Genomic DNA, 26,939 nt, shown 5'->3' with positions numbered 1-26,939 from the left:
GAATCAGATAGCGGAGCTATTCTGGTCATGCCCTCCCAGGGAACGGGCCAACCCGCTCCAGGGTCCAGCACCCGCCCCAAAAGCCGCCGGTGGTGGCAGCGGGGTCCCCTGAAACCCCTTCTGCCCTGCAGCTGCCCCCACACTGCACCCTTGGGGGGAGCTGGAGTGGCTGCCCCGGCCACCAGGACCTCTCCCCTCTGTCCCCATGGGGCCTGCCAGCCCCCTGCTGTGAGGCCTGACCCCGGCCCAGCCTGTGGGGACCCCCAGTCTGCCCCAGGGGTCCCAGTGGGGTGTGAGCGAGCGGCTGGGTGGGCACGACGACCTCTGCCAGGAGGGGCTGGGGGCCTCGAGTGGGGCTGGGGCAGTAGCTGGACTCCCCGGGGGCACCCCGGGCTGCAGGGGAGGGCATGGTGGCCCTGCAGCACTCCCAGCCGATACGGGAAGGCAGATCGGGGGAACCCCCACCCCACGGGGCGCCCCACAAAGGGCCTGGTAAGGGCTGCCCACACCCATCATGGCGGCGGCAGCGGCTTCACGGACACGCCCCCCAATCACGCGGTGCCGAGCTGGGATCTCGCGAGGTCTCGCAGCCTCGCGGGAGCAGCCGCGTCGCCGTGGTTACGCGTGGCCGGCCGCCCCCTGAGGCCAGGCGGCTGCGGGTTCGCGGCCCGGCGCCCCCGGCCGCTCCCGGCACCGGCGCGGTGAGGAGCTGCAGGCCGTACCCCGAGCCTGAGGGCCCGTCGGGCAGGCGGGAGGCTGCCAGCCTCGGGGGGGACCCTACAGCCGGGCTAGGGGGGCTCCAGGCAGCGGGGTGCCGTGGGCTCACGGGGGTTCCTCAGCCTAGTCGTGTCCTGGGGGAGTTTCAGGGGCCTCGGTGCAGCCGAACCTGTGGCGCAGGATGGTCGCGGGTGCCCTGGGTGCCTGTGGGGGCCGCGTGGGGATGGGCTGGCAGCCCCACGGGCTCCCGTTTAACTGAAACACGGAGCAGAAGGGAGCGTGGGGCTGTGCCCGGCACTGGGGAGGGCCCTGCGGGGGCCACCGGGCACACGGAGCCTTCCCCTGCGCCCCTGGGTGAAGTTTATAGAGCTGGATAATTTTAACATGACACTTCTCCCTGTCCTACCCCTGCGCTCCTCGGGAGATGCATCACTGACAGAGCCCTGCACTTTCAATGGTGTTTTGACAGCCAGGCCCTGAATAATGCTAGCAACCACGGCTGCTCTATCCTGCAGGCGTTCCTGGGAGAGGAACAGAGCCATTTCATGTTTCTTTCCTCATTCTTTCTCCTGCAGAGCCATGGAGGGCCCTGCGGGGCTGTCTGCTGGAAAGGAGGCCTCTGGCTTGCCCACTGCTGCAGCTCTTCCCAGCGAGGCACTGCCAACACCAGTGCAGGTCGCAGTGCTGAAGGCGCAGGACCTGGTAAACAACTTCTGGAAATGTCTCTGCTGGTTTAATAAATGAGGCCAGAGTGATTTGGTGTGCTGTGATCCCGTTCAAGGCCAGGTGTGAAGGGATAAGGCTATAGGAAGGAGCGGTGAGAATGTCAGAGATTCCAGCAATGCCACGCGGTGGCTTCCTGCTCCCTGCTGAGGGCTTGTTCGTGCAAGGATGGACGAGAGAGGATTGATTTCTGAGCTTGATAAAGAGTATGAAAGAGGGACCACATGGCTAATAGCAAAATTTATCCAGCAGATTGTTCGACTGTGATTCACGTAGACTGGGGAGTGCACTGCCTCAGCAGCAGCCCAGAGGTGCTGTGGTGGAATGTATCTCTGCCTTCTCTGCCTAACTGTATGTAAATGGCAGCTTTTTTAAAACAAAACACAGGCTGATACGAAAAAAATGTGTATCAGTGAGACAAATACCTCTAAAAAGGTCTCACCTTGGGTATAAAGTTAGATTGTCATCCCAGCTACAGTGGTTTAAATTGTATTGAAACCAACAGGGTGGCTCTAGCTGTAAAAAGGCAGTGGCTGCAGTGTGGTTACAGGGCAAGACTATGAGCTGGTTCTGATCAAACCTTGCCTACTGTGATTTTCATGTGCTGCGTGAAACACCCAGCTGTCCTTAAAGTCTTCTAGAGGAACTGGCATTTAGGAGGGAATGCGGAGGAGAAGCTCAGCTACTGCTGCAAGCAGAAAAATGCAAATCCCTGCTTCTGCTCTAGCAGGAGACAAAAAAAGCAAACTAAAAGCACCTGCTTTTTTTTTTTTTTTTTGCGGTTTTTACACTGTAGTATTTGAGTACCTCTCACACTGATAGATTTAGCAAACAGCATCTTAGGTGAGAAGTATAAGGTAAGAGGAAGAAAAACAGTGCTGAAAAGAGTAGACCTGTGGACTGATTGCATCTGGAATGTCGGTTTGTGGTTCTGATCGCTCCATCTTGAGAAATGGCTGTGGCAAAAGAAGAGGGGCTTACAGAAGTTGAATAATAAGAACAATATGAAAAAAAAATCCAGCTGTAAGAAGTGTGGAATCTGCTTAATTAGAGGTAATGCAGAGAAGGATGAGAGAGGAGTCTAGGATAATTAATGGTACAGAGAAAGGTTAATTGGATGCTTCTGTTTAGCCATTCATAGACTATATGCTCAAGGAGACAGGCAGAAGGACTGGAAATTAAAACCAAGTGAATGAAATCTCTTTTTGTGCAAGAGCCAATATGGTACTAATTACCCCAGTCACATGGAGAGAGGGAGCTGAGGGAGAAGCCCGTGGAGGTTAGACATTCCTGCAGCTCAGGACTAAAGAAAAGCTGGGTTTGGGCACAGTGGTCCTCATGTTCAGGGCAGCAGCTGCCCTTCCCTGGACAGAGAAGTAAGCCGTGTTTCTCCTTTGGTAACTGTCTCAGCATGTGTTGTGCTGCTGTGGAGGTGCCTGGTGCTGCCTGGACATACGGATCCCCACTGCAACATGCTGTGCTCTCACCACCCCTGTTCACCTGTTTAAGCCCCTCTGCAGAAACATTTTAAAATTCAAACCTTCTCATGCCTGCTTAAAGCAAGTGGTGTAAAGGTGGTGTAAGAACCAATTGCAGAGCTCTCCCAAGAGCTTGCTGGAGCCCTTCTTTGATTTCAAGGTGTTCTGCAGCCACATGATATACACAAGTGTCCTGTGAGCTCAGCCACATAGCTCAGGAGCTACTTTCTTAGGAGATGACAAAAGCCTCAAGCTTCCTGGAAGCACAAAAATATCAGTGGGGTATTTTGGGATCTGGTTTAGATGTGTCTTTCATTGCCTTTCCTGGGGTGAAGCCTGGACCTCTCCATCTCCCTTGCCACAGCCCTTGATAATCCTTGGGGCATCACAGCATGGTGGAGCAGGAAATTTCCCTCTTAAAGACAGGGAAGGGTGAGGTCTTAGCACAGCCAAACTTTGCTCCTCTTCCCTGTTCCTGTAGCGGAACAACCAAAGACCCCAATGGGTGAGCCCTGTCCTGGACACTGAACTGAGCTGCCTGCCAGAGGCAACTTTGATGCTGGGCCTGTTGCTGCAGAGCCAGGTGCTCAGTGTACCATTTGTTTGACAGAAAACTATCAAAAGCGACGTGTCAGTTACTTTGGTGCGTGTGGAGTTCAACGGAGCTATCTTGGGAGAGTCCTCCAAGACTGATGTCTTGCCAAATGGGACAGCAAACTATAATTTCATGACCAGCTTTGAGTGCAGCCCCGATGGGCCCAATTCCTTGGCTGACATTGCGCAAAAACCTGTGCTCTGTAAGTACCTGATGCTGAATTTCCCTCCTTGGAGGTGAGTACTGTCAGCTGCTCTGGTCTGTCTGCCTGCCACAGGAGTCACTTGTTCAAGAATAGCACTTTGGCAGCAGTGGTGGGAGGGTCTCGGAACTTCTGTTCCCATCTCTGCCAGCTGGAAGAACCCTCTTTCATGTTGGCCTGTGCTCCTTGGTTTTGCTGTTCTTGTTGGCCTTGGGAGATGAAGTAGAAGTGTGTGCCAGAGCTGACAATGATCCTTTGCAGCCCCTGAACTGCTGGTCTGAAGCTGTCTGAGAAACTCTGCCAGCTGCTCTCTTTTTATCTCTCTAGTGACAGTGATAGAAGTGTTGCAAAGGGAGAGGAGACAGAAGGAGAAGACCATGCCTCTTGGCCAATCTGTGGTGGACCTTCTACCTCTGCTGCAAGGTACAACATTGAATTCTGCAACCTCTGTAACCACTTCTTACTCCTTGGCACTTTTTGATCTTTGCTGATGGACCCCTGGTTGTAATTTACATCCTTTTGACAAAATGCACTTCATAGCATCTCTAGAAAGCTGGGTCCAGGGGAAGAGGGGGTGACATCAGTAGCTCAGCGTTAGGAGTTAGGCCATCATTTCTCTACAGAGCATCTCACTTTATGCTGTTCTCACTCCTGTTTCTTCCCAGGACAGTGTTCATTTAAGATCTCGACTCCTTTGTATGCAGTGCTTACCTCTCCATTAGAGAGCCTTCACCCAGAGGCCAAGGTATGTGGAATCTGGAACTGTTCCTTCACTCATTTGGCTCTCTGCTGCTTTTTAAGGGGAAGGTGAGCATGACTCAGCCACCTAGCTCATCAAGGATATGTTACAGCCCTATATGTTACAAGCTTGGAGGCCTTTCCTGCTCCTATTGATGTCTGTCCCTAGTTGCCTATGATAGGTGAAGTCGTGCTAGGAAATGTTAATGTGTTCAGCTACCAAATTGCTCTGCAAATAATATTCAAGATGGAAAGCATAGTGCTGAAAAACCATAAAAAGGCAAAGGCAGATTACCTGCCCAACTTTATGTGGATAAAATGTCTCAGAGTCCATTATTGTACAAGCTGTGACTGCCTTTCCTGCAAGGTCCTTATTCATTCAGCTGGTTGAAAAGTACCCAGTGAATAAGGCGGGGAATGAAGTATGAGACTGGGAAAATGTGTCTAAGTTTGCTCCTGAGTCTGCCTGCAGTTAGCACTGAGTGATGGAGAGGCAGATATTGCATTAACTTTTCTGTATTTAAGAGGTGTTACACAGTAAGCAAGGCAGGGGGGTGTCCATTAGGGAGCAGAGATAATAAATGCTGATGAGCTGTTTTTTCACTGCACACCATCCATCCAGGTTTGGGACAGGTAATTAAAGACCACACACAGTGCGTGGAGATAGGGCAGAGTCAAAATGCAGCCCTAGCTTGGCATGCTCTGAATCACCAGGGGAAAGTCATTATTTTCCAGCCCTCATGTTCTTCCTCTGTGGCTTGTTTCATGAGACCTTGACTCTCCCTGGCTCATTTTATGAGACCTTTGGGGCATATGTCATGCCTCAAGCATGCTCCAATTTAAACAAACAAACATCACAATTCAGCCAAATTGATCATGATATTTCTTTCCTATGCTGGTCTGTTTCCTTTTACATCTAAGGTGAGGAATAAGATAACATTATATATTCTGGCCTTGGGCTTGTGCTTGCTTCTCCCTCAAGAGCAGGAGTGTTATAATTGTCTGGTTATTGGCTCTACTTTATCCTTGTCTCACAGGGTGACCTTGAAGTGACGGTGTGCACCAAAGAGCCCCTGCTTTCTGCAGTGGAGCTTGCAAATGGTAACCTCCTGAGTGTCACACTGGAGGCAGCTTGTTCTGTCCCAGAAGCGCTTGCTGCCACTGGACCCCTGCAGAACTACATGGCTTGCTTGCAAGTGCCAGCAGCTGGGGAGGTAAGGATTAGTCCAGACATGGTGAGAGGGGTTTTGGCTGCTACACAGGGGGTTGTTCTCCCATACTATGCACCGTGGAACAAGTGTCCAGACCCGTGGGGTGTAGAGCTCCCGTGCTTGTGCCACAGCAGCCTTTGTTGTGAGTGCTCAGGGTCTCTGGTGTGACATATTTCTTTAACACAAAGGTTTGCTTGGCAACATTTGGATTAAGACTGGCAGTTTTTTTCCACACGACTATTTATTTTTTCTCCATTCTTTGTATGCACATGGTGGAGTGCATTTTCCGAGCCATGCCCCTGCACTGCTGCTTTGCTTTGTTAGACCCAGCTCGGAGCAGCTGGCACTTGCTCCTGCTCCTGCTGGAAATGCAAGTCCTTTCATTCTCATGTCTCTCTAGAAGGAATTCCCCTTGCTCTTCAAGAATGGCATCCTGAAGCTTACTGGTGAAAAGGAACCATTACCCAGGCCCAAGAAATGGCCCCTTGATAACATCATGGCCCCTGGCGCTCTGAGCATACCCAACTCCTTCATCACTGGTGGTCCCTATGAGGATGAGGATGGGGAACTCAACAAAAGAGAGGTGACAAAGGACTGGCAGTGTCATGGCTGGAAGAGAACGAGCAAGTCTTAGTGAAGGGACTGAGAAAGAATTGCAGAGACTTGTTATGGGAGGAAGGCGAGTGGTCAGTTCTCTGCGCAGTGTCCAGACACAGAGATGGTTCCCCTGGGACAGTGGGCGTGCTGACTCACCACAGGAGAGTTCCCTAGGGTGTATGTGGCAGGTCTGGTCCCCAGAAAGCTACCCACCCCTGAGCTTCTGGGCTGGGAGTTGTATTGCTGGTGGAATATTGTATTGTATTATTGTCTTGCTGGCAGAAAAGGACCAGGGGGTGCTGGCTGACAGCACTGCTGAACATGAGCCAGTAGTGTGCCTGGGGGTGGCCAAGAAGGCCAACAGCATCCTGGCTTGTATCCAAAACAGTGTGGCCATCAGGACCAGGGCAGTGATTGTCACCCTGTGCTCTGCACAGATGAGGCCACACCTCAAATCCTGTGTTCAGTTTTGGACCCCTTGCTACAAGAGGGACATTGAGGTGCTGGAGCATGTCTAGAGAGGGGCAACGGAGCTGGGGAAGGGGCTGGAGCACAAGTCTGATGAGGAGCAGCTGAGGGAACTGGGGTGGTTTCATCTGGAGAAAAGGAGGCTCAGGGGGGCACCTGATCGCTCTCTACAACTACCTGAAAGGAGGTTGTAGTGAGGTGGGAGTAGGTCTCATCTCCCAAGTAACAAGTGACAGGACAAGAGGAAATGGCCTCAAGCTGTGCCAGGGGAGGTTTAGATTGGACATTAGGAAACATTTCTTCACTGAAAGGTTCGTCAAGCACTGAACAGGCTGCCCAGGGAGGTGGTGAAATCACCGTCCCTGGAGGTATTTAAAAGATGTGTAGATGTGGCACTCAGGGACATGGTTTGGTGGTGGGCCTGGCAGTCCTGGTTTAATGGTTGAGCTTGGTGATCTTAAAGGTCTTTTCCAACCTAAACAGTTCTATGACTCTGTGATTATCTCCTTGTGAGCCAGGCTCTTAATCCTAATGGGCTCTGGTGTCTGCAGGAAGGGCTGCTAGCTTGCTCTGCTAGGCTGGCCGGGGTGTGGTGAGTTGGAAACCTTTGTATGACTCACATTCTCTCCCAAGAAACATTATTAGGCATGAATTGGGGATGAAGCAGGCTGTGGAGATTGCTGTCCTGGCTCTGACCACATACTGTTTCTCACAGGACAGGGAGTTCAGGGTCCGAGCAGAAAGCATGAAGAGAATCATATGGGACATGGAAAGGCGTTGTTACCTGGATCCCGCTGCAGTAGTCATGTAAGGGACCTGAGAACCTCCCTTCCAGCATGGAGCAGTGGGGAGAAAACACCCCAGAATGCACTCAGCTGAGTGACCTAAGGCATGGAGCAGCAACATGCAGGTGTCTCAAACCTCTCACATGGTCAAACCGTGGCTCTGCCTTGCCTCCCGTGGCTCCTATGGCTGGCTCTTAGCCAAAGGTGTTCACATGAGCAAGAGAGCAGCTAACTGCCTTTAATTACTGGCAGCAACTTAGTTTTGCTATGGTGGGAGAAGATGAATTAACTGTAGCTGCTGCCTCCAGGCCATAGATGTTTGCTTATGCTGCCAGCAACTGGAACTGGTGACTGTTCCCTCCACGGTCTGAAGGAAGGGGCAGCAGAGTTATGGTGAACAGACATGGAGTAGGGTGGCCCCCACAGCTCTCTTCTGAGCTGCTAATTAAATTTTGCTGAATTCCCAATACAATAAAATCCTTTCACTCCCTGTGGGCCCTCTTCATTTGTTTTATTATTGAATAAACGTTACCTTTAATGACTCCAGATATGCCCAAGATCAGGATGAGTATCCCATTTCTTTTTGAATCTTCCTACGTTCTTGGCCTCAGCTGCGTCACGGCTGTGAGTTTCACAGCTAAATTACTCCTCCTGTGGAAACAGTCCCTTCTATCTGGTTTGATTTTTAACATTTTTCCCCCTACACTTCCATCAGCCTGCCTGCTGGTTTCAGAGTTACCAGGCACATTGAATGGGCGCTCAGGGTCTGCTTGCTCTGTGCAATTCAGGATTTATACCAAATTTAATCATGTTCCTTCTTACTCATTTTATTCCTGAAGTAACCAGGGGAGAGAGAAAACCTAGTGAGTTGCTGTCACAATTGTTTCATAGCTGATTGTGCCATAAATGCACACAGCAGTGGATGGGGAAGAAAATGTACCAAGCCTGCCCCAAAGCATGTGTGTTCCAGTGGCCTAAGGGTGCTTGCTGTGTCCCATTGGTCTGCGCAAACCCGAGGGGTGATGTTTTGGGGCTGCTGGGCAGAAAGGAGGGCAATGGGCTCTCCAGCTTCGTCTCTGCATCTTCTCAGTGCCCTCTTTTGTGTTCAGCCTGCAGAAGCGCATTGCAGAATGCCAGTACTGGCCCGTGGAGGTTTGCATGATGTCTGTGGCCCCATCCAGCAAAGGCAAAACTAGCAAAGCTGACAAGGTAAAAGCGGGGAGGGGTATGTTGTTCTGGCTTGTGGAGCAGCATTGCGTTATCGGGCGTTTTCCTTTCAATGCCTTTGTAATACCAAAACCAGCCTTGAACCAGCCAAAGCAAGTCAGAGAGCTAGAGGCTTTGTAAAGGGATTAATCAGCCTTATAGAGCTGTTAAATAGACAAAGAATAACATTTTTTCCTTATAGCATGCAGTCTCGCTGATGTTCTGTGGTAGCTTGGTGGAAAGGGGTAAGGGAAAGCGTGCTTTTTGATAATTAAGGTAATTAATTGAGGGTAATTTATTTTTAGCCAATGGGGTTTTGGAACATCTTGAAGAAATTCACGCCTTCTTTCTCAGAGTGTAAATAAGTTATGCTTTTGCACATAAACTGGGGTGGTTTAACAAAGAAACAGCCCCTTAGCTAATGGTTCTGTTCATGGTGGCTGGTTGTGTGAGAGCTCCTATTCTGTTCCAGGGCAAAGTCATATAAGTTGGTACAAATCCCTTTCAGCACTCGCTGGTGCCAGGACTTTGCAGCTGTGACAGAGATCCTTCTCCCTCACCCTCACCAGTCTGCTGCTAGCCAGGACTCTCAGACCTCATTAGCTACGTGATTTCTGTCAAATCCAAGATGCACAGCTCTGGCAAGGTTGCTTGGATTTCTAACCATGTGGTTGATAATTTTGCAGCTGTATCTTAAAAAGACCATCCTGGGCAATGGCATGGTGTGGGCATTAGAGAGAAAAGCTGCCCTGCAGGGATTGGGATAAAATTTATATTCTACATATTAAATTACTCCAGTGTATTCATCCAGGTTGTCTCAGCTGTGTGCCAGTGACGGAGAGCTGCTGGCTCATCAGGTGCATCAGTTTGCTGTGTGGCCTCTTCTTAATGGGATCGGTGACCTTGTTTCCTTAAAGAGAGTAACAGTCCGTTCAGTATCTCAGTCCCTTGCTCTGTGTTTCCAGGGAGATGAGGACAAGCAGATTTTCTTCCATGGCGTGGCATATGTCAACATGGTGCCTTTGCTGTGCCCTGGTGTGAAGCAGATCCGAGGTGCTTTTCGTGTCTTTACCTACCAAGACAGTGAGGTGTTCAAGAAGGTGAGAGCAGACCAGACAGCCAGGCTCTGCTGCAGCTCTGCAGTGTTTGTGCAGCGTGGGCTTGGGAGCAGGCAGCGTGGGCAGTGTGGGGTTGGGAGCAGGCAGCATGGACAGTTTGGAGGCTGACTCTGAAACTTCTCTGCCCTTCTGCTGATGGAGAAAAATAACAAGACAAGCTTTTAGGTGCAGACTTCTTAAACACAGGGGATTTCTGGGCATGTATGAGCAGGTTTGGGGGCTGAAAGAGGCTCTGAATTTCACTCCACTCCCTTCTCTGCCAGCAGCTGAGCAGGGAGAGCTATAAGAATGCTCTTCTCTCCCCAGTCTGGAACATGGGCAAATGAACTGCATTGCTGGGAAGAGCAAACAGTGGCTCTAAAAGGATAGCGTTACCCCAGGCAACAACCAAAAAAGCTGTCACTGGAGCTCTTTCAGCTGTAGCTCACGGAGGTTTATTTGCCTTTGCTTTTTTCCCCGCTCTGTTACTAAGAGTGACAGTTACATCTCCATTTTCCCACAGTACTGCCGGAACAGACCTGAGCTTGTTTCAGGAGGGCAGATGCACAGCCTGTTCTTTCTGCCCACGTCCCCCGTAGTGCTGCTGCCGGGGCTGCAGCAGCCGGGGAATGACAGCCCTTCTCCCTGCCTCCATGCTCCCGCTGGCTGTTGCAAAGCAGGGCTAGGCCCACAGCTGTTGGTGGGTCTCTGCTTCACCACCATGAATAATGGCCTCTTGGCTGCATGGTACTACTTGTCCTGTAGCGTTTATTTGTCACAAGTGAAGTGACACACGTGCTCTCTCTGTTGCTCTCATTCTCTGGGTACTTTGGGCTGCTCCTTGGTCTAGGCAGTCTTGGTACAGCTGCTCCATCCTCTCCCCATGATCCCCGCAGTTCTTGCTAGCCCAGCTCATGTACCAGTGATGGCTGGGAGGGAAAAGCCTGTCTAGGTGGTCAGACAGTGTGTAAACAATCTGAAAAACCTGTTCCTTGCAATTCACTGATGTGTGTCAGGGAAGCTGCTCTGCACCAGAAGGTGAGCCGTGAGCCAAGAGTCACTGCAGGGCAGGTGGGGGTACCCAAAAAATTACAGGGCAGAGCTGGTGAGGGTAGCCAGATTCACCTAACAGTCCACACCACCGGGCAAGTCCATAGCCGTGGAATGCAGGTCAGTGGGTCAGGATCAGGGCAGCACGGGCTGGGTTCCAGCATTTCTACCACATAGCTCAGGCAAGAATCAAGGGCCAGTGCCTCAGTGAAAATGCAGCTCACGAGAGAAGACAGGGAGACCTTGCTGTGGCTTTCTCAGGCAGCTTGTTTCATAGTCTAACCTGAGGCTTCACAGCTATATGGTATCAGAACTGGCCTTGAGCACCAGCAACTACACTCCTAGGAGGGGAAGACGAGGTTGCATAGCTTCTTAATGCATTTGGGACCCTGACAATGTGTTTTGTGATGTGAGAGGGGGTGGGGAAGCCTAGTTTGTCCCTTGATTCCCTCTGTTCCCTCTTTATTTCAGACTAAAAGTCAGCACAGTGTTTTCCGGGATCTCAGGACACAGCTCAACCTGACTAAGGAAGGGTCATGGACCCCAGGGATCGATACTCCCCTTTCCAGAGCCGTTCCCTGCAAGACTCAGAAGGAAGACAAAGAGATAATCACCAAAGATAAGGATTCCAATAGAAGGGTAAGGTCTAGGGCGGCATCTTGCGACATGGTTGCTCTATTTTCACATCAGAGGTAGCTGGGGCATGCAGAAACCAGGGAGTGACGCTGTGTTGCCTCAGCCAACTGAGAGATAAATTGTTATTTTGAAATTTTAGTACATGCTGCCTGAACAAATGTACAACTTGCATCCGAAACTTGCAAAGGTGTGAGGGTTATTGAATCTGAAACAAGAGACGTCTTTTCTTTTTCTTTAATAGATGTCCAATGCGCCCAAAATCCAGTTGTCAGATGCCAGTGTAGAAGCTAAAAATGACACATATCTCAGCCTTGATGGACAGGTAATTATGTATCTCCAAAAAGAAGGAAAGACTGCTAGACTGCCACTGCACTGTTGTCTCACACCTTTCACGCAATTAAATTCTTCAAGAGTGAGTCGGACAAGGAAAGTTTTATGTAAATGCTGTCCTGGAGTTCTTTCAGTGGCATCCAGCTGGAGGGCAGTCTAGCATTGGGTTAGAAGGTCTCTGTATATAATCAGGTGTTTATTTAAAAGGGTCCCTTCATGTTTTGGCTTCTTCCTCAAAAATGCATATTCATTCTGCAAGCAGATTGATTATCTGGGCTTTCTCCTTTTCCCTAGACTGGTTTCTTGAGCTGAATTTTGCTGCCGTAAATCGTTCTGAGGGCAGGTTATAAAACAAGCTGTGTCTCTGCAGTTTGAAGAGGATTTGCTGAAGATCCGTAGCTATATGCTCAGTCTTTCATCATGTCAGTAATGGCTCTAGACAGCACGACATTGAGAGCGCAATGTTTATCTTCACAGCAATACACTGAAGCAGGAACGTTCCTGGTGATGGAGATAAAGCTGGACAAGGCCTTGGTACCAAAGCGATTGCGAGAGGAGCTCACCAGACGGTGTGTAAAGCTGTGCTGTAATTCTGGGGCTGACAGCTCATTTCTGCAGGATAGAACCAGGGCTGCAGAGCGAGCTCCCCCTCGGAGTGCTGAGGGCCTGAGCCAAAGCCCACTGGAATCAGCGGGAGGATTTGGCCAGACCGCTTAAGAGGTGGCATCTGGTGTGTTGGGAAAACACTTTGTTCTTCCCAGCTGGCATCTCCCTGCCATTCCTCTCAAAAAGAGAGAACACCAGAGCAGCACAACAGTGTCTGTGTTCCCATCCGGGCTTTGTTTCCCATTAATCCCCATATGCTTGCCTCTTGCGTGTGGCGTTCTGCTGGTTGCTTAGGGCTGGTCACCAGCATGGACTGCCCTGGGCAGCACTGCTGTAACTTCACCATAACATTCTGTCATTTTTTCCTTTTCAGACGTTTTCTCACAGTCTTCTACCCATCCCTTGGCTCTTACATTAGTTTTCACATCATTCTGCTGTAGAGCTGCTCTCTCATCTCTCCTGCTTCGAGTCTTCCACTGTCTGTTTGATTTGAGGCAGTTTCTTCCTGTCCAGTGGTAGCCCTGCTGCGTTACAGTCTAGGAGAGGCCTAGCATGTATAATTTATTGAATAAAAAAAGAGAAGATGCAGTAAATTAATAAAGTATAACAAGTGCAGGTGGTATTTCTCTCTCAAACAGAAATATAAGCAGCAGCCATTCTTTGAAGGGAAAGTACGTGTGTTGGTTTCTGTGCTGCCTGCTGTCTTCTAGAAAGAACAGGTTGAGGAAGGTGAACCCCCCTTAGAACAGACCTTCTCCTGGCCCTTTTTATACCATTTCTGCTCTACTGCAACTTGCATGAATTCAGCGTAACCCCCCGTTGTTCACCTGCCATGTGCAGCTGCAGATGTCAGGCCTGAAAAATCAGCCCTCCTGAGTCTTGGGAAGGGCTCTGTCTTGGGGGGCTCCAGCTGCTGCCACATACACATGTCCTATCAGATGAGACCAACAGTGGATCTTTTTCTTGAAGGATGTTTAAATACATATCTCAATAGCAAACCATAGCTCGCTTTCTTGGGCTCCATCCAAAATCCTCTCTCATCCTCCTCCTGGCACCCTTCGCTTGCTTTCCGCAGGTTGTTGTTGGTTTTCTTTTTCTCTTCTGAAAGTGAAGCAATTTGCTTTTCATCTGTCTCACTGGTAGAGGTAACACATTGGTGATGGATACTGTTCTGAGGCTGGGTGAGGGTGGGACTGTGAACGTGGGAGCTTGTTCAGTCTTTGTGGCTTCCCAAGGGGTGGTGACAGGTCTGTGCAGAGCACAGGGACTGCTCACAGCCATGGCACTGTGCTGCACAGCAGAGTTTGTCTGGGAGGGGTGGCCAGGGCTCAGGACCTGGAGAAAGCAGCTGGTCTGGGGCTCTGTAAGCTGGCAGGACAGTTACAGGAGTAGTTTGTATTTGGCAGGGAATAATTAATTTGCTTTGCTAATTGGGTAGCAGCCATCACAGGGATGTGACACCTTAGCTTGGTGGTCTGGATTACATTCTAAGGACTGAAGGTGTTTATGTTTAGGTATTGGCAAGCAAGAAATCTTGATAAAAATCTCCATGAATTAAGGCTGTTTTGACACCAAGGATTTTAATAAAATCTTAGTAAAAATTATGGTAATCATAGGGGGGTTTGATCAGTATTTGAAAGGTCATTATAACTAGCAGTGCTACAGACAGGGTCAGTATGGTGTCTAGGGGTCAGCGCATGGCCAAGGGATGAGGTGCCACAGCCACACTGGGCAATGTGGGGAACCGATGGATCTTGGTGACCTGGGTGATAAAGTGATAACATTCTTCAGAGCTTTCCTCAGGTTGGTACCTTTCTTGAGCTGTTTGGGCAGACCCAGGAGGCTGTGAGTTAAAGAAGATCTGCTTCTCTAGGAGAGTGTTTTTGATTGCTAGCAGTAACAAATGTTAACCTTATTATGATGAGCTCTAAGCGCTGAATGTAGGTGCCTAGTCTTCACAGTTTATTCTTGGTCTGAGACTTCAGTTTCCCTCCCCGGGTCCCTGTGAGGTGTCTCAGGGACATGATGACAAGCTCGAGCCCTTGCACTACAGGCTGCCTGTGCCCAAGACAAGCCAGTGTTGCTGGCAGTGTGTCTGGCTGATCTCTTCTGTTCTCTTGTTGACAGGGTCAAGCAGATGATTCCTCCTCGCCCTCCACTGCCTCCCTGGACTGCAGGAGCCAAGAAGGTAAGTGCAAGATCCTGTGACATTGCCCCTACTCTGCCACCTCATCCCTCTCGCACAGGAGAATCAATCTCAGCCCTGCAGCAGTATGTAGGTGAGGTTTGAAGAGGAAATAAACAGAAAAGAAAACTTCTGGATGTACTTTCACAGTAGTATGCCTTGGGAAGGCGTTCCTGGGCTGTCACTCACGTTCACAGCCCATACAAAGGGGAGAGATGTAGCAAAGGCAGGGAAGGCAGCAGTGTAGGGGTGATTGGAAAGAAATGGGATGCTGGGGAGAGAGGCTACCAGAACCTTATGTTTACCCTGAGCAGTCCCAGCACTTTCTTGTCTCAGACTAGCTCATGTGCTTCATCAGACCCAGACAAACGTGAACAGAATCAGCCCCAACTGCTCTCAGGTCACCCAGAATTTTTGAGGACTTTTGTGTGTGCGACATCCTTAGAAAATGGTCTGAGAGTGCTGGCTCATCTTCTGTGGGTACAGAACAGCCATCAAAGGAGAATGTCCTTGGATGGCTTCTGGGTGATTGTAAATTCAAAGCAACAGTGGGAGAAGCAGCAGCACTTCAACAACTGACCCCAGTGGTGATGCAGAATTGTGTTGTGCTGGACTGTGTGGAGTGCACAGTGATACATTTTGATAGTTACAGCACATGGAAGCTTCTGCCACTGAGATTAGGGAGATTACAGACTCTGCTGAAGAGGGCTGGCCCATGGGTTTAAAAAGCTCCCAGCAGATGAGATATATTTTACTTACAGCCAGTTATACTGCTATAGAAGAGACAACAACGACTGAAATACTGGGTTCTGATGGAAAAATACAGCAAGAGCAATATTTAATTGTGAAGGAGCTCTTTTGTATTTACATGTAGATATTTCGCAGCCCTCAGGCATGGGCAGGAAAGGATGCATGACAGATTAATTGAGACTTGAGTCAGGTGGAGTTTATGGGAGGCGTGGGCTCTGCCAAATAAAATACATTTCAAGGTTGATGGCATAAGTGACTTGTTAAGTTTGATTATTTGTTTCCTAGGCAGTGGAAGATTATCACAGCCGTGTCATGAACATTGCTGTTGCCATCCTAAGTGAATACCATGAGCTCTTTGGGAAGCAGCTGCCTGACCAGGGAGCAACAGACCACCAAACCCTGGAGGAACAGAGGCGGCAGCTCAACTTCGCGCTCAATAGTTCTGGCAAATATTTTGCTTTTAAAGAACAGCTAAAGGTAAAGAGTCCATTTGTGCTTTTTGCTTCCCTGCTTGTTTTGTTCTGGCAGTTTCTCAGTGAGGAGCTGCTGCTTAGGATGTGACTTAGGATGTTGTGTTGCTCCAGAATCCTGGCCACCTGCAGCTATTGCAGTGGGCAGAGGGGGAACAGGTTTTCCCTCTAAGGGAGCAAGCACCAAGTTGCTTCAGTCACACATCAGCAGAACTGTTCCTGTCAATGGGGAGGACTCCAAAGCTGGTCACATGCATTTGCCCCACGCTCATAGCCTGAGGAAGGCAAAGCTTACTGCTCTTGCACACTCAACAGTCTGCCCTAGCACAAAAAAGGGGTTCTCCCCTCTCAGCTGGTCAGCCTCGGCCATGCTTTGCCCAGAGACCCCCTCTTTGTGCCAAGGGGATGAGTTTTGGCAGATGTTGCCCCTAAAGGGGCATGGCTGTGTCAAGGAGAGCCAAGGTTGGGAGGTGGGAAAAGAATTCACTCCTCCTTTCTTTTTTTTTCACTTTTATTAGTGCTGGGCTGGATTTCTTCCTCAGAACTAAGTTGGAGCTTCAGACAAAATCAGTGTGTTCTGGCTCTGCATGATTACAGAACTGGTGGGTGGCACAGGGGGGTCTGCCTTGTCCAACTGTCGCATGCCTCCATAGTATGCTGTAGTGAAGATTGTGAGGGAGAAATACCTGAAGACCACAGCATTTGAGACCCAGGAGCAGTTCCAGGCATTTCTGAGTGAGCTCTACGTGTACCTCGTGGACCAGATGCACATAGCCCTGAACCAGGTGGGGAGAAACCTGGGTGAGGTGGGACACGACTTCACTGTAGATCCAGATCACACTGCGTCTAGTGAAGCAGGGGGACTTTTGCCTTCAAGACAGAAGCAGGCTCATGCTTTCATTTGCTGCAGTTATCACGTGGGCCCCAAGCCACACTCAGGGGCAGGGTCCAGTGCATCTGTATCCCACTGCTATGAAATCCTTATGGTGGGATATGTGTGAGACACCATTAGTAAAAGCTGCTGTGGCTGGCTCAAGGTGAGAGGGGCTGGGTCCATGCCCTCTGCCACGCACCTGAGCAGAGCACAGACCTTCTAGCATGAGCTGGGGTCACCAGTAAGTGACACCACAGAAGTTTGACACAGTTTTATTCTAGGGGATGCTTTTACTTGTCATAACTGCAAATAATAGATATTGCCTTGTCCCTGTGTGGCAGAGGTACCACTGGGGACTGCTGCTGTACTGAGATCGTGTGAACAATTCTTACCCTCCCCAGGGCTAACGCTCTGTCTTGCTCCCTACCAGCTACTGTCTGAGGAAGCTGCTCCTCCTGCTCCTCCATCCTGCACGACTGAGGAGCAGCTCTGGCTCTTTGCTCGTGAAGCTGAAGTCAACAAAGACTACAAGCTGGCATCTCTCTACTACCAGCAGGTAAAGGAGCCCCTGTTCTTTCCAGCCGGTGCGTCTGGGCTGGCAGCCAGCACGCCATCGCGGTGGCGTGGGGCCCGTGTTGCTGACAGCTCAGCCAGCCCTGACTGTGGTGTAGGGAGGAAGGAGCTGAACCCAACCAGGATACTCAGGCAGAATATGTGAGGGATTTTCTAGGGAGATGCTGCTCTCTGGAGGATGTGAGATAGAGCCTGGCCAGGTCACTGAGAATTTCAGCCTTGAGGCCAGGCAAAATGGGATGGTCCTAAAGGTGTGCTGGGTCAGTACTGGGAACACAGCCCTCTTAACAGGAGGCTAGGAGGAGGTCAGCTGAACCTGGAGGACATGTGTTAGGTGAAGGAGGCTTAGAGGAAGCCCAGCACAATCCCAGCGTATGATAGACAAGGGCTTGGGGTGGTCAGAGGGAAGATGTGGTCATTCCAGAGTTGTCCCCCTGCTCCGGTGTGTGTGCTGAGCATGACTGCAGCAGTCTTCACTCCAACAATGATCTCTTTTGTCTAGAGGATAGCTCAGGACCAGCGCAACATCCAGTACTGGCTGGACTATGGAGCATTCTGCCTTCTGGTCGAGGAAAAAACCAAAGCCCAGGAATGCTTCCAGCAGGCTCTTTCTCTGAACTCCCATCATATCCAAAGGTGCTGAGTGCCTCCAGAGGGTGGGAGGCAGGGTCGGGGGTGTCCCCTGCACCACTGCCTGGGCCCTGCAAGGCTAACCTGTCTGACCCTGTCCCTAGCTTGCTGCTCTGTGGGATTGTGGCTGTGGTTCTGCAGCACTATGAAGAGGCAGAGATTTTCTTTGAGGATGCCTGCTGCTTGGAGCCATCCAGCATTGTAGCCTGGACACTTTCAGGTACAAAAGCAAGCCGGCCCGTGTGCTCAAGGTGTTCCTGTAGAGCCCAGAATTGCTTCTGCCCCAGTCCTGTTCCCCCTGCTCTAATCTGAGGTGCTAAGGGAAGGATTTTGCTATGGGTTGCTTGTCTGTTTATGCTGCTTATTCTGTCTCCCATAGGTTTGTTTTATGAGCTGCAGAACAGTAATATTCAGGCAGAAATGGCCTTCCGTGAGGCTAAGAAGCTACTGCAAGCACAGCTCGCCAAGGAGAGGAGCATCACTGAGGCTGCTGAGGGAAAAGGAGAGAAAAAGCACATTTCTGCTGGGTGTGTGAGGTCTCCCAGCCCAGGCCCAGAAGAGTGCTTGCCAGGTAACACCGGGCAAAACCAGGAGGTTTTTTTTTGCACCAGCAAGGTGGGGGCTCACTGCAGCGTGGAGATGCTGAACAGTGGAAGGAAAGGGGAAATTTCGAAGTATTTCTAAGAGGAGAAATACGAAGGGTAAAGGAATGTGATGTGAACTGTGAGCTAGAGTAGACAGATCACAAACTACACCAGTGAGAGACAACAGTGGCAAGTATGCTGCTTTAAATGATGAAGTTTTCTGAAAGCAGCGCAGCCGGTGACTTGTCTTACCTGCAGCCTAGCAAAGGGACCAGACTTTGCATTTAGGTTTCTGCTCCAGCCCAGTGCTGCTGATATACTGGTGTGTGGGCAGTGGCCAGGTTGGCTGGGGGAAGCGAGCGTATTTTGAGCTGCCCCTGTGACAGTCATACATTAGGGTCATCCAGGTTTTGCTTTCATGAAAGCTGTTGCTGTGACTTCCCAACACAGCTTGGAAAGCACTGCCTCACCAATTTGAAGGGCAAAACAGCCTGAACCGAAGGCTTACTTCAGAGCCTTGCTGAGTCCAGCCTCCCTCTGAGCCCAGACTTTCTGTCCTGAGTTCCAAATATTTGGCTAGGTTGCGGCAAATGGTAGCTGGCTTTATTTTTACCATTATCACCACTCCATGCAAAGTGCCTCAGGCAGGCAGGCTTGGCGTCATATGCTTTTTTTTGCCATTTTTGATTATAAGGGAAGGGGTATTGCCTCATTTATACCTGTTTATAGCTTCACATGGTAATCTTGTACTCAAAACCCCAGACCCAGGTTTTGCCTCCTGCAAAGAAATTCCTTCCTTGTTCTGAAAATGTGATAGATCTTTTATATTTTCTCTCTTCCCTATTTCTGTGGAACCATGCTCCAAAGCAGGCAGTTTATGGCAAACTCTTTGCTTGCACCTAATGATTGTTCGGGGGTTTCATTTCAGGGGAGGTTCCAGATGGCTCAGCTGGCAAACTGCCAGAGGTGGTAGAGCCTGCACTGGCCTGTGTGGCACCCAAGGAAGAGGCTACTGCACCAGAGGCAGCCCTGAAAGGTCAGGAGATGGGGACTTGGCGTGTGAAGGAGATGGCCTTGTGCGATTAGTGGGGAGGAGAGTAACTTGGGAGCACTGAGCTGTGGCCATCCTGAAGGCAAGATATCAAGGCTTGTTCTCTGTCCCTAGCTGGGGAATCTCCAGGCAAGGCAGATTCATCCTGATTTTTAGAGCAGCACGTCTCAGGATGGACAGCCAGTGGGTGAACGCAGCTCCCTCCTTATGTATTGCTGCACCCAGAAGCCTTCGTTGGCTGCTCAGATGTCTCCCTTCTGAGATGCCAGCTCTGTCCCTGTGGATCTCCTCTAGTCATGTGTTGTGTGATCTGCCTTCTCTACAGCTCTACAGGGTGGCAAAGAGATGGCAGTGCTGGGTGCTTCAGGCCCTGCTGGGGCCTGAAGTTTGGGGAGGCAGGGGCTTCACTTTAGTTAACTCTGACAAGCTTCAATCATAAATTCCTACCTTTTCTTCCTATGACTTTGGACTGGAAAATTAGTGGGTCAAGAGCATCATTTCTTTTCACATCTCTTACAAAACTTAAGCCCTTCAGAAAGAAATGCTGAGTTAATCTCTGCTTCAGCCTCCCCTGCCACCTCCTGGGTTTTACATTGTGTTGCTGGGATTCCTCTGTCCCTGGCAGGGTCTCAGCCCCGACCCTTGCTTCAGAAATAAAAAGCCCATTTTAGGACTGATGGAGATAAGTTTTCTTGCAGCACCATCCCCTGGCTCAGGACTTAGCCAGCCTCCCTGCACAATCTTCATGAAGGCAGTGGAATTCCTCATCAAAGTCAATGCCATCCAGGTCAGCTCAGTGTGGGGTGGAGGAGTGGGCAGAGAGATTTGGTCTCCTTCCCTGCATTATTGCTAAAGAGCTGGTAGCAAACTCCAGCAAGCCCTTCTTGGGCTCAGAGAATAAGCTGTGGCTACCCCAGATGCTGAGCACAAGAGGGAACAAAACCTCAGCTGCCCAGAAATGGAAAACTGTGGCCAGGCAGAATATTCAGACCAAAATGCTGGTTGTGGACACAATGATCTCAGGCAGGCGAGGTTCTCGGGCTGCCTCAGCTTAGTGCTGCTTGCTAGGGAGGGAATGGCCGAGTCAGAAATGGTGCAGATGTGCTCTTCTCTGTACGTTCAGAGATGAGATGCATTATTGTGATGCTTCCAAGATGCCAGTACTCCTTTCTTCTTTCAGATGCTTGTGTATGTCAGAGTAATTTTTGTGTCACCTGTGGAATGTCTCTGTCCCACACAGTCATCTCTGTGGGATCTCTCTGACTGCCATGTTATGCTGCCTGCCTTAATTTTACATGGCACAAAGAGTTGCTTAAAGCAAAACAAAACTAGAAGTAATGGAGGAAAATATTCAAAGTTGGGGGGGGAAGTATCTCCTGTTTTCTGTTCATGGAAGTCAAATAAGTGCAAGTCAGCCCTCCTGCCATGTCCTTCTGGGGGTGCCTGTGGTTTGCCTACTCTCCTAACCACGACGCTGTGCTGTTCCTCCACAGTTTGTTCACAGGGCGCTGGCCCATGAGCTGCTGAGCCTTCAGGGAGGTCCCTCCTGTGCGTACTACCTGGCGCTGGCCCAGACTTATATGCTGAAGGAAGAACTCTCCAAATGTGAAGAATGTCTCTGTGAGGCTGTTAGAATTGACTGCATGGTAATTCTATGTGTGTCCCTAAGCACGCTGTCCTGAAGCAGGACACTGGCCAAACACCACAGCAGGCTCCACCTGCGTTGTTGCTGCATGTGAACCTAGACACCATGCTTCATTTGTACTTGAGCAAATCTAATGTTAGTCCGCAGCAATTTCTGCAGGGGAGGACAGTCATAGCTAATGAACCACATCAGGCTGTGGCTGTGGCACTGCCCTCCTCATTACGCTGCTTATTACTTGCCTTCTGTAATCTCCTGCACAGACAGGCGACATCTCTGAGCACGGACTCCTCTCTCTCTCTGCAGCATCTGCCTTTCTTTTCCCTTTGAACAGGTATATCCTGATCATCTTTCCTTCTGTTGATGAGTCAGGCTCTGTTTCGTGAGAAACAGGGTTGCTATTCAGCAGAGAGGGAAGGTGGGTTTGGGGAGTCAGGTTGAATGGAAGGCAGAAGGAAGCTGACACCTCCGACTGCTGTTTGCGTACTCACCGTACCTGGGGAGCCTTGCATGGGCCAGGGCACCATGCAGGGGAAGGCTGGAGAGGGCTCCCAATGCAGGTGTTATGACTTGTGATTAGTTTTGTACATAAAATCTGCCCTGCTATGATTAAACACTGATCAGCTCTTCCTTTCTGCTGATTACAGGGGTCCCTGCCCCTCTCCTGGGTTTCTCTCCCTCCCATCTCCTGGCCACATCTCACTCCTGGTTTTGTGTGCACAGAATCCAAACGTCTGGGCTCAGAAAGGGCACCTGTGCTACCTGAAGAGGGACTTTGGTGAGGCAAAGGAGTGCTATGAGCGAACCATCAGTTTTGTGGAGGATGCTGCAGATATGCACTTTGTCTACCTACGCCTGGGCTCCATCTACCTGGAAGGGAAAGAGGTGAGGAGCCAGTGTGAGTGGTGGAAGGAAATTTGCCACAAAGCAAATCACGGGAGATTCCAGACTCCATTATCTGTAGCTATAGCCAAGATCTCACAACACAGCAAACCCTTCTGCAGAGCTCGGCTCCTTAGAGCATGGGCCTGCCCTGTTCTTTTGTGCCAGCTCCACATCCCAGCTGCTATGTCTCAGGGTGCTGCTGAGCCTTTTCTCATTGTGCTAGCAATGAGGGTGACTTCTACATTACTGCGTTAGAACCAGGCAGCACAGAGCCACTGCATCAGGGGCAGCGGGCAGGCTCTCAGCCCCCCGGCAGCAGTGGGGATGGTGGCTCTGAGCCCGCTGGAGATATGGGGTGTTTGGTAAATTCTGGGGGGAGAGCTGTCTGCGGGGTGATGCTTTTGATGCAGAGAGAAACCCGATTGTCTCTCTCCTGGTAGTATGGCCAGGCAAAACAGACCTACCTGCTTGCCTGCAAGAACTCTGCGTCCTGTCTCACCTGGCTGGGAGTGGGAATTGCCTGCTACAGGGTAAGTGCAATTACCTTCAAGTCATCTGCGCTTTAATTGGTTCTGTGGCATGGGATGCAGGGCTTGCTTTTACATGATCCCTTTTAATGAAGTAAAGCTTGGCTGCCTGTGAAACCAATGCTCCTGAAGGCCATCATGTGCTGTGTGCTATCACAGTCCCAGCGTGGCACCCCGGGCTGCTCATACAGAAGATGTCAGGAGACAGCCACCCTCAGCAGCCGCCCTGGGAGCAGCAATCCTTCCCCCCTCATCCCGCTGCCAGGGCCTGCCAGCACCTCCCTCACCAGGATGTCATGGCAAGCACGTAATCTGGGCCTGGGCTTTGCTCGGAGTGCCTGCCTGTGCATGACCTGCATGTCGCTGTGAAAGAATTGAGCAGAATGGCAGCAAAGAGGAATCTCGGTGCTTTCCCTGCCCAAAGGAATTCAGCGCCTCTGGAGGGCTGCCAAGGACACCCAGCCACCAGCAGCATGGTATCTCCCAGGGGTACACTTTGTGAGGTTCCTCCAAGGGGGTTTGGCACAGGGAAGCAAATAGAAGGAACTTGAACTTCTGTTGCCCCCTTGGCCAAATGTGTACCTCCTGGGAGGCTGCAGACTCCAGCCAGGGAGGTGAGCAGTGGCCTGGGGGCTGGCTGCAGCCCTCCAGGCACCAGCTACCCCTGCCTCCCAGGAGCCAGTGTGCAGCAGGAATAGGGGTCAGGACCAGAGTCATGTTTCCTCGTGGAGCTGTACCATGGTCCCCAGAGCAGAGGTGAAGGCATTTGTGCTGCTTTGTAATTGTGCTGATTTGTAAACAGTGTGTGCTCCCACCGGGATCAGTAGTCAATGGTGAAAGGCTTGTGCTCCAGACTGGGAGAGCTGGATGCTGGCACTGAGGATAACTGGTTGCCTTTGCCCTAAATCCTTTCCCTGCATCCCTATCAGGGAAACCCTGCTAGAGGTTTTTCTTGCACTGATTTCTTCAGCTGTTAGAGCAGATGCCCATTCAGTTCTGAAGCACCTTCTGCCTGCTGTTTGCCTTTTGTTCACACCTCTCCTTCTCTCCTTCAAGCTGGAAGAGATGGCGGAAGCAGAAGATGCTCTCTCCGAAGCCAATGCCCTAAACAACACCAATGCTGAAGTGTGGGGATATCTCTCCCTCATCTGCCTGCAGGCAAGTGCCCAGCCAGCCAGCTACTCCCACCGCCAGCCTGATACAGTGGGCAGGTTTCTCAGCATCTGTTCACGAGCCTGAATAACGTGTTGTAGATCATGTTGTTCAGCCCAGAGGAGACAAGGCTCCGGGGAGACCTTACAGTGGCCTTTTAATACCTAAAGGGGGCTTATAAGAAAAATAGGGGTGAACTTTTTAGTAGGGCTCACAGTGATAGGACAAGGGGGAATGGCTTTAAACTAAAAGAGGGTAGATTAAGCTAGATAGATTCTTCACTGTGAGGGTGCTGAGGCGCTGGCCCAGGCTGCCCAGATCAGCTGTGGGTGCCCCATCCCTGGCAGTGCCCAAGGCCAGGCTGGACGGGGCTGGGAGCAACCTGGGCTGTGGAAGGTGTCCCTGCCCCTGGCAGGGGGCTGGAACTGGGTGATCTTGGAGGTCCCTTCCATCCCAAACCGTGCTGTGATTCCATGATCTCAGTGGTAAAAATAGTTGGGGGGCAGTGCTCAGGGAAAGTGAAGTGTTTGGATGACAAATGCAGTGCCCTTCCTCACTGCTCATCATTGCTCGATACACTTACTCCCCTGGGCCACGTCCTGAGCTATGTTACAGCCCCGAGGGCCGGCACCTCTCCAGTGGGATGGTTTCCTCACTAACCACTCTTGTGCCATTTCTCCAGGGAGGACGGCAGCTGGAAGCAGAGCAGTGCTACAAATACACCGTCAAGGTTTGTCCCCCTGCACTGCTGCGGGGCAGGCAGGGCAGCGTGTAGGCGGCCAGCAGGGCGGGAGGTGCCCAGAGCATTGCCACAGCACGGAGCCCTTGCCGCCTGCAAGTTTAACAGTGTGGCATGTTAGAGGTGACATACGGAGATGGGGCACGGCTAAGGCAGCTGGCCTTTCCTGAGCTCCTCCTCCGGCTGCTCCCCTCCCGTTGGGTGCCCTGCTCCCATTGGTATCCCAGTTCCCGTTGGGTTCCATTGGGTGCTCCCACTCCCGTTGGGTGCTGCTGGCCCCCCGGCCCATCACTGACACCAGCAGGGCAATGAAAGAGCTGTTTCCTGGGGAGTCCGCGGGGGTCGCAGCCCCCAGCCCTGCAGCCGGCGGGTGGGTGTGGGTGTCTGGGTGTGGGTGCGTGGGGGCCCTGGGCCGGGCCTGACCCCCCATCTCCGTCCTTCCCTGCAGCTGGGCCTGAGGAACAATGCGCTGCTGCGGGAGATCCACGCGACCCAGCACCGGCTGGGCTTCGGCAACCCGTCCCTCTGAGCCCATCCCCCTGAGCCCCCCGGCACTCTGAGCCTCGTGGGCCTCTGAGCACTACCGCCCCCCCGGCAACTCTGAGCACCCCCCCGGTCCTCTGAGGCCCCCGCCCTTTGAGCCCCGCGTTCCACATAAACCGCCCGTGTCCCGACGGCTCGCTCCCGCCTGTAACGCGATCGCCGCCCCCAGGCCCAGGCCGGCGGCCGCGGGGGGCCGTTCCCTGCGCGTCCGAGGGGGCGGGGTCACGTGACGCGCAACAGGCCCCGCCCCGCAGGGTGTGGCTGCGGGCGGCGCGCACGGATTGGCGGCGGCCGCGCGGGACGGTTGAGCCGGCGGCGCGCGCCATGGCGGCAGGTAGTGGCGGTTCCGGGGGGGGGGGGGGGGGGTTACCGGGGCGGCTGGGCTGGGGGTGCCGGGGCGGTACCGGGGCTGCTGGGCTCAGGCCAAGGGAGTACCGGGCCGGTACCGGAGTCGGGCACCGGGGTACCTCGGGTACGGGGAGTACCGGGGCTGCTGGGCTCGGGGCATGGGGGCACCGGGGCTGCTGATTCCACGGTACTGGGACCGCTGGACTTAGGCACCGGGGTACTGCGTGCACTGGGGCTGCTGGGGTCGGGGGTACTGGGGGACTACCGGGACTGCTGAGCTTGGAGCATGGAGGTACCAGGGCTGCTGGGCCCGGGGCACAGAGGTACCGAGGGGGCACCGCGGCTGCTGGGCTCAGGGCACGGGCATACCGGGGCAACACCGGGGCTGGGGGTACTCGGAGCACAGGGATATAAACGGAGGTGTCACCGGTTGTGGGGGTGACACGGATCTGGGGGGACTTGAAGCATGGAGGTACTGAGTCCATCACCGGGGCTGGGGGGGGGGGGGGGGGGCACTCGGGTCAGGGGGAGGCTCGGAGCGTGGAGGTATTGGGGTGTCACTGGGGTGGGAGGACTAGGGGCACAACGTTACCGGGTCCATCACTGGGCTCCAGGCACAGGAGCGACACCAGGGCTGGGGGGACTCGGAGCACGGAGGTACCAGGGGCATCACCGGGGTTGGAGGGGCGCGGAGTATGGGGGTACTGGGGGCTGTCACCAGGGCACGGGGGCACAGGGTGCAGAAATAACAGGGTGGGGGACCTCAGGACATGGAGGTATTGGCAGAGTCCCCAGGACATGGAGGTATTGGCAGAGTCCCCAGTACAAGGAATAACGGGGGACATCCGGGTGGGGGTACTGTCCCCCTGCTGATCCCGGTGCTGGTACCAGTAGCCTGGCAGCATCCCTACCTGAACATCTTCAAGCATTTCCACGTGGAGGAGTGGAAGCGCTCCGCCAGGGAGGGGGATGTGGCCGCCCTCAAGGTAACAGGGACACCGGCACCATGGGGTGGGGGGGGGGAGGCAGCCACAGGTGGGCAGTGCTGACACCCCCATCCCCCCTGCCATCCCTTTCCCTGGTTTTGGAAGGACACGAGGCTGAAGGGAACCGTGTACCGGATCCGGAGCTCCACCCCTGCCAGCAGCTACCTGCAGCTGCCCCGGACAGGGACGCAGACACTGGGGCTGGTGGGGCGCTACCTCTACCTGCTCTTCAGGCCCATGCCCCACAAGCATTTCGTGGTCCACCTGGATGTCACCACCAAGGTACATGACATGGGGTGGCCTCATTGAACCGTCGTGGCCTGATTGAAGGACCAGAGGGTGGCAGCGGTGGTCTTCTTGGGGTGTGCAGAATTTGGCCGGTTCTTGTTGCTGATGGGGGGTTACCCCGAGGTGGGGATGGCTTCCATCCTCATGGCATCTCCACTGGGGACAGGTGCCACCGAGGGGACAGGAGACACAACCATGTGCGTTATTCTCTGCAGCATTTCCCTGCTGAAGCCACCAGGGTGACTAGAGCTCTGTGTGTGTCTGTCTGCTCAG

General features: G+C 52.2%; 2 protein-coding genes across 3 annotated transcripts in view; both read left to right on the top strand.

Annotated features, from left to right (window-relative positions):
- Window positions 1–27: 27 nt before the first annotated feature.
- Window positions 28–25,051, top strand: CFAP70 (cilia and flagella associated protein 70; the record flags this gene model as incomplete). Its single annotated transcript, XM_080383510.1, has 28 exons — window positions 28–701; window positions 1,293–1,419; window positions 3,529–3,715; window positions 4,043–4,138; window positions 4,381–4,460; window positions 5,491–5,667; window positions 6,065–6,247; window positions 7,445–7,536; window positions 8,624–8,723; window positions 9,686–9,820; window positions 11,339–11,506; window positions 11,745–11,825; window positions 12,311–12,402; window positions 14,567–14,627; window positions 15,660–15,851; window positions 16,498–16,629; window positions 17,149–17,274; window positions 17,794–17,927; window positions 18,026–18,141; window positions 18,301–18,492; window positions 19,434–19,541; window positions 20,255–20,343; window positions 21,050–21,202; window positions 21,922–22,083; window positions 22,524–22,613; window positions 23,667–23,772; window positions 24,449–24,492; window positions 24,950–25,051. The coding sequence occupies 28 exons, from the start codon at window positions 28–30 to the stop codon at window positions 25,028–25,030; spliced, it is 3,978 nt and encodes a 1,325-aa protein (XP_080239636.1). The 3' UTR covers window positions 25,031–25,051.
- Window positions 25,052–25,071: 20 nt separating this feature from the next.
- The window catches only part of WDR90 (WD repeat domain 90), a 31,934-nt gene continuing 30,066 nt past the window's right edge, over window positions 25,072–26,939 (top strand). Inside the window, exons 1-3 of one of the 2 annotated variants that reach the window (XM_080383505.1) lie at window positions 25,072–25,378; window positions 26,287–26,378; window positions 26,484–26,660. In XM_080383505.1, the coding sequence (XP_080239631.1) occupies window positions 25,369–25,378; window positions 26,287–26,378; window positions 26,484–26,660 (279 nt within the window). In that variant the 5' untranslated portion in view covers window positions 25,072–25,368. Of the gene's footprint in view, window positions 25,379–26,283; window positions 26,379–26,483; window positions 26,661–26,939 lie in introns of both variants that reach the window. The other variant, XM_080383504.1, reaches the window with a different exon arrangement.

Source organism: Falco punctatus, assembly GCF_963210335.1.
Source record: "Falco punctatus genome assembly, chromosome: 4".
Taxonomy (NCBI): Eukaryota; Metazoa; Chordata; class Aves; order Falconiformes; family Falconidae; genus Falco; species Falco punctatus.
The sequence above is the reverse complement of the archived record's forward strand: the minus strand, read 5'-3'. Positions and strand labels throughout refer to the sequence as shown.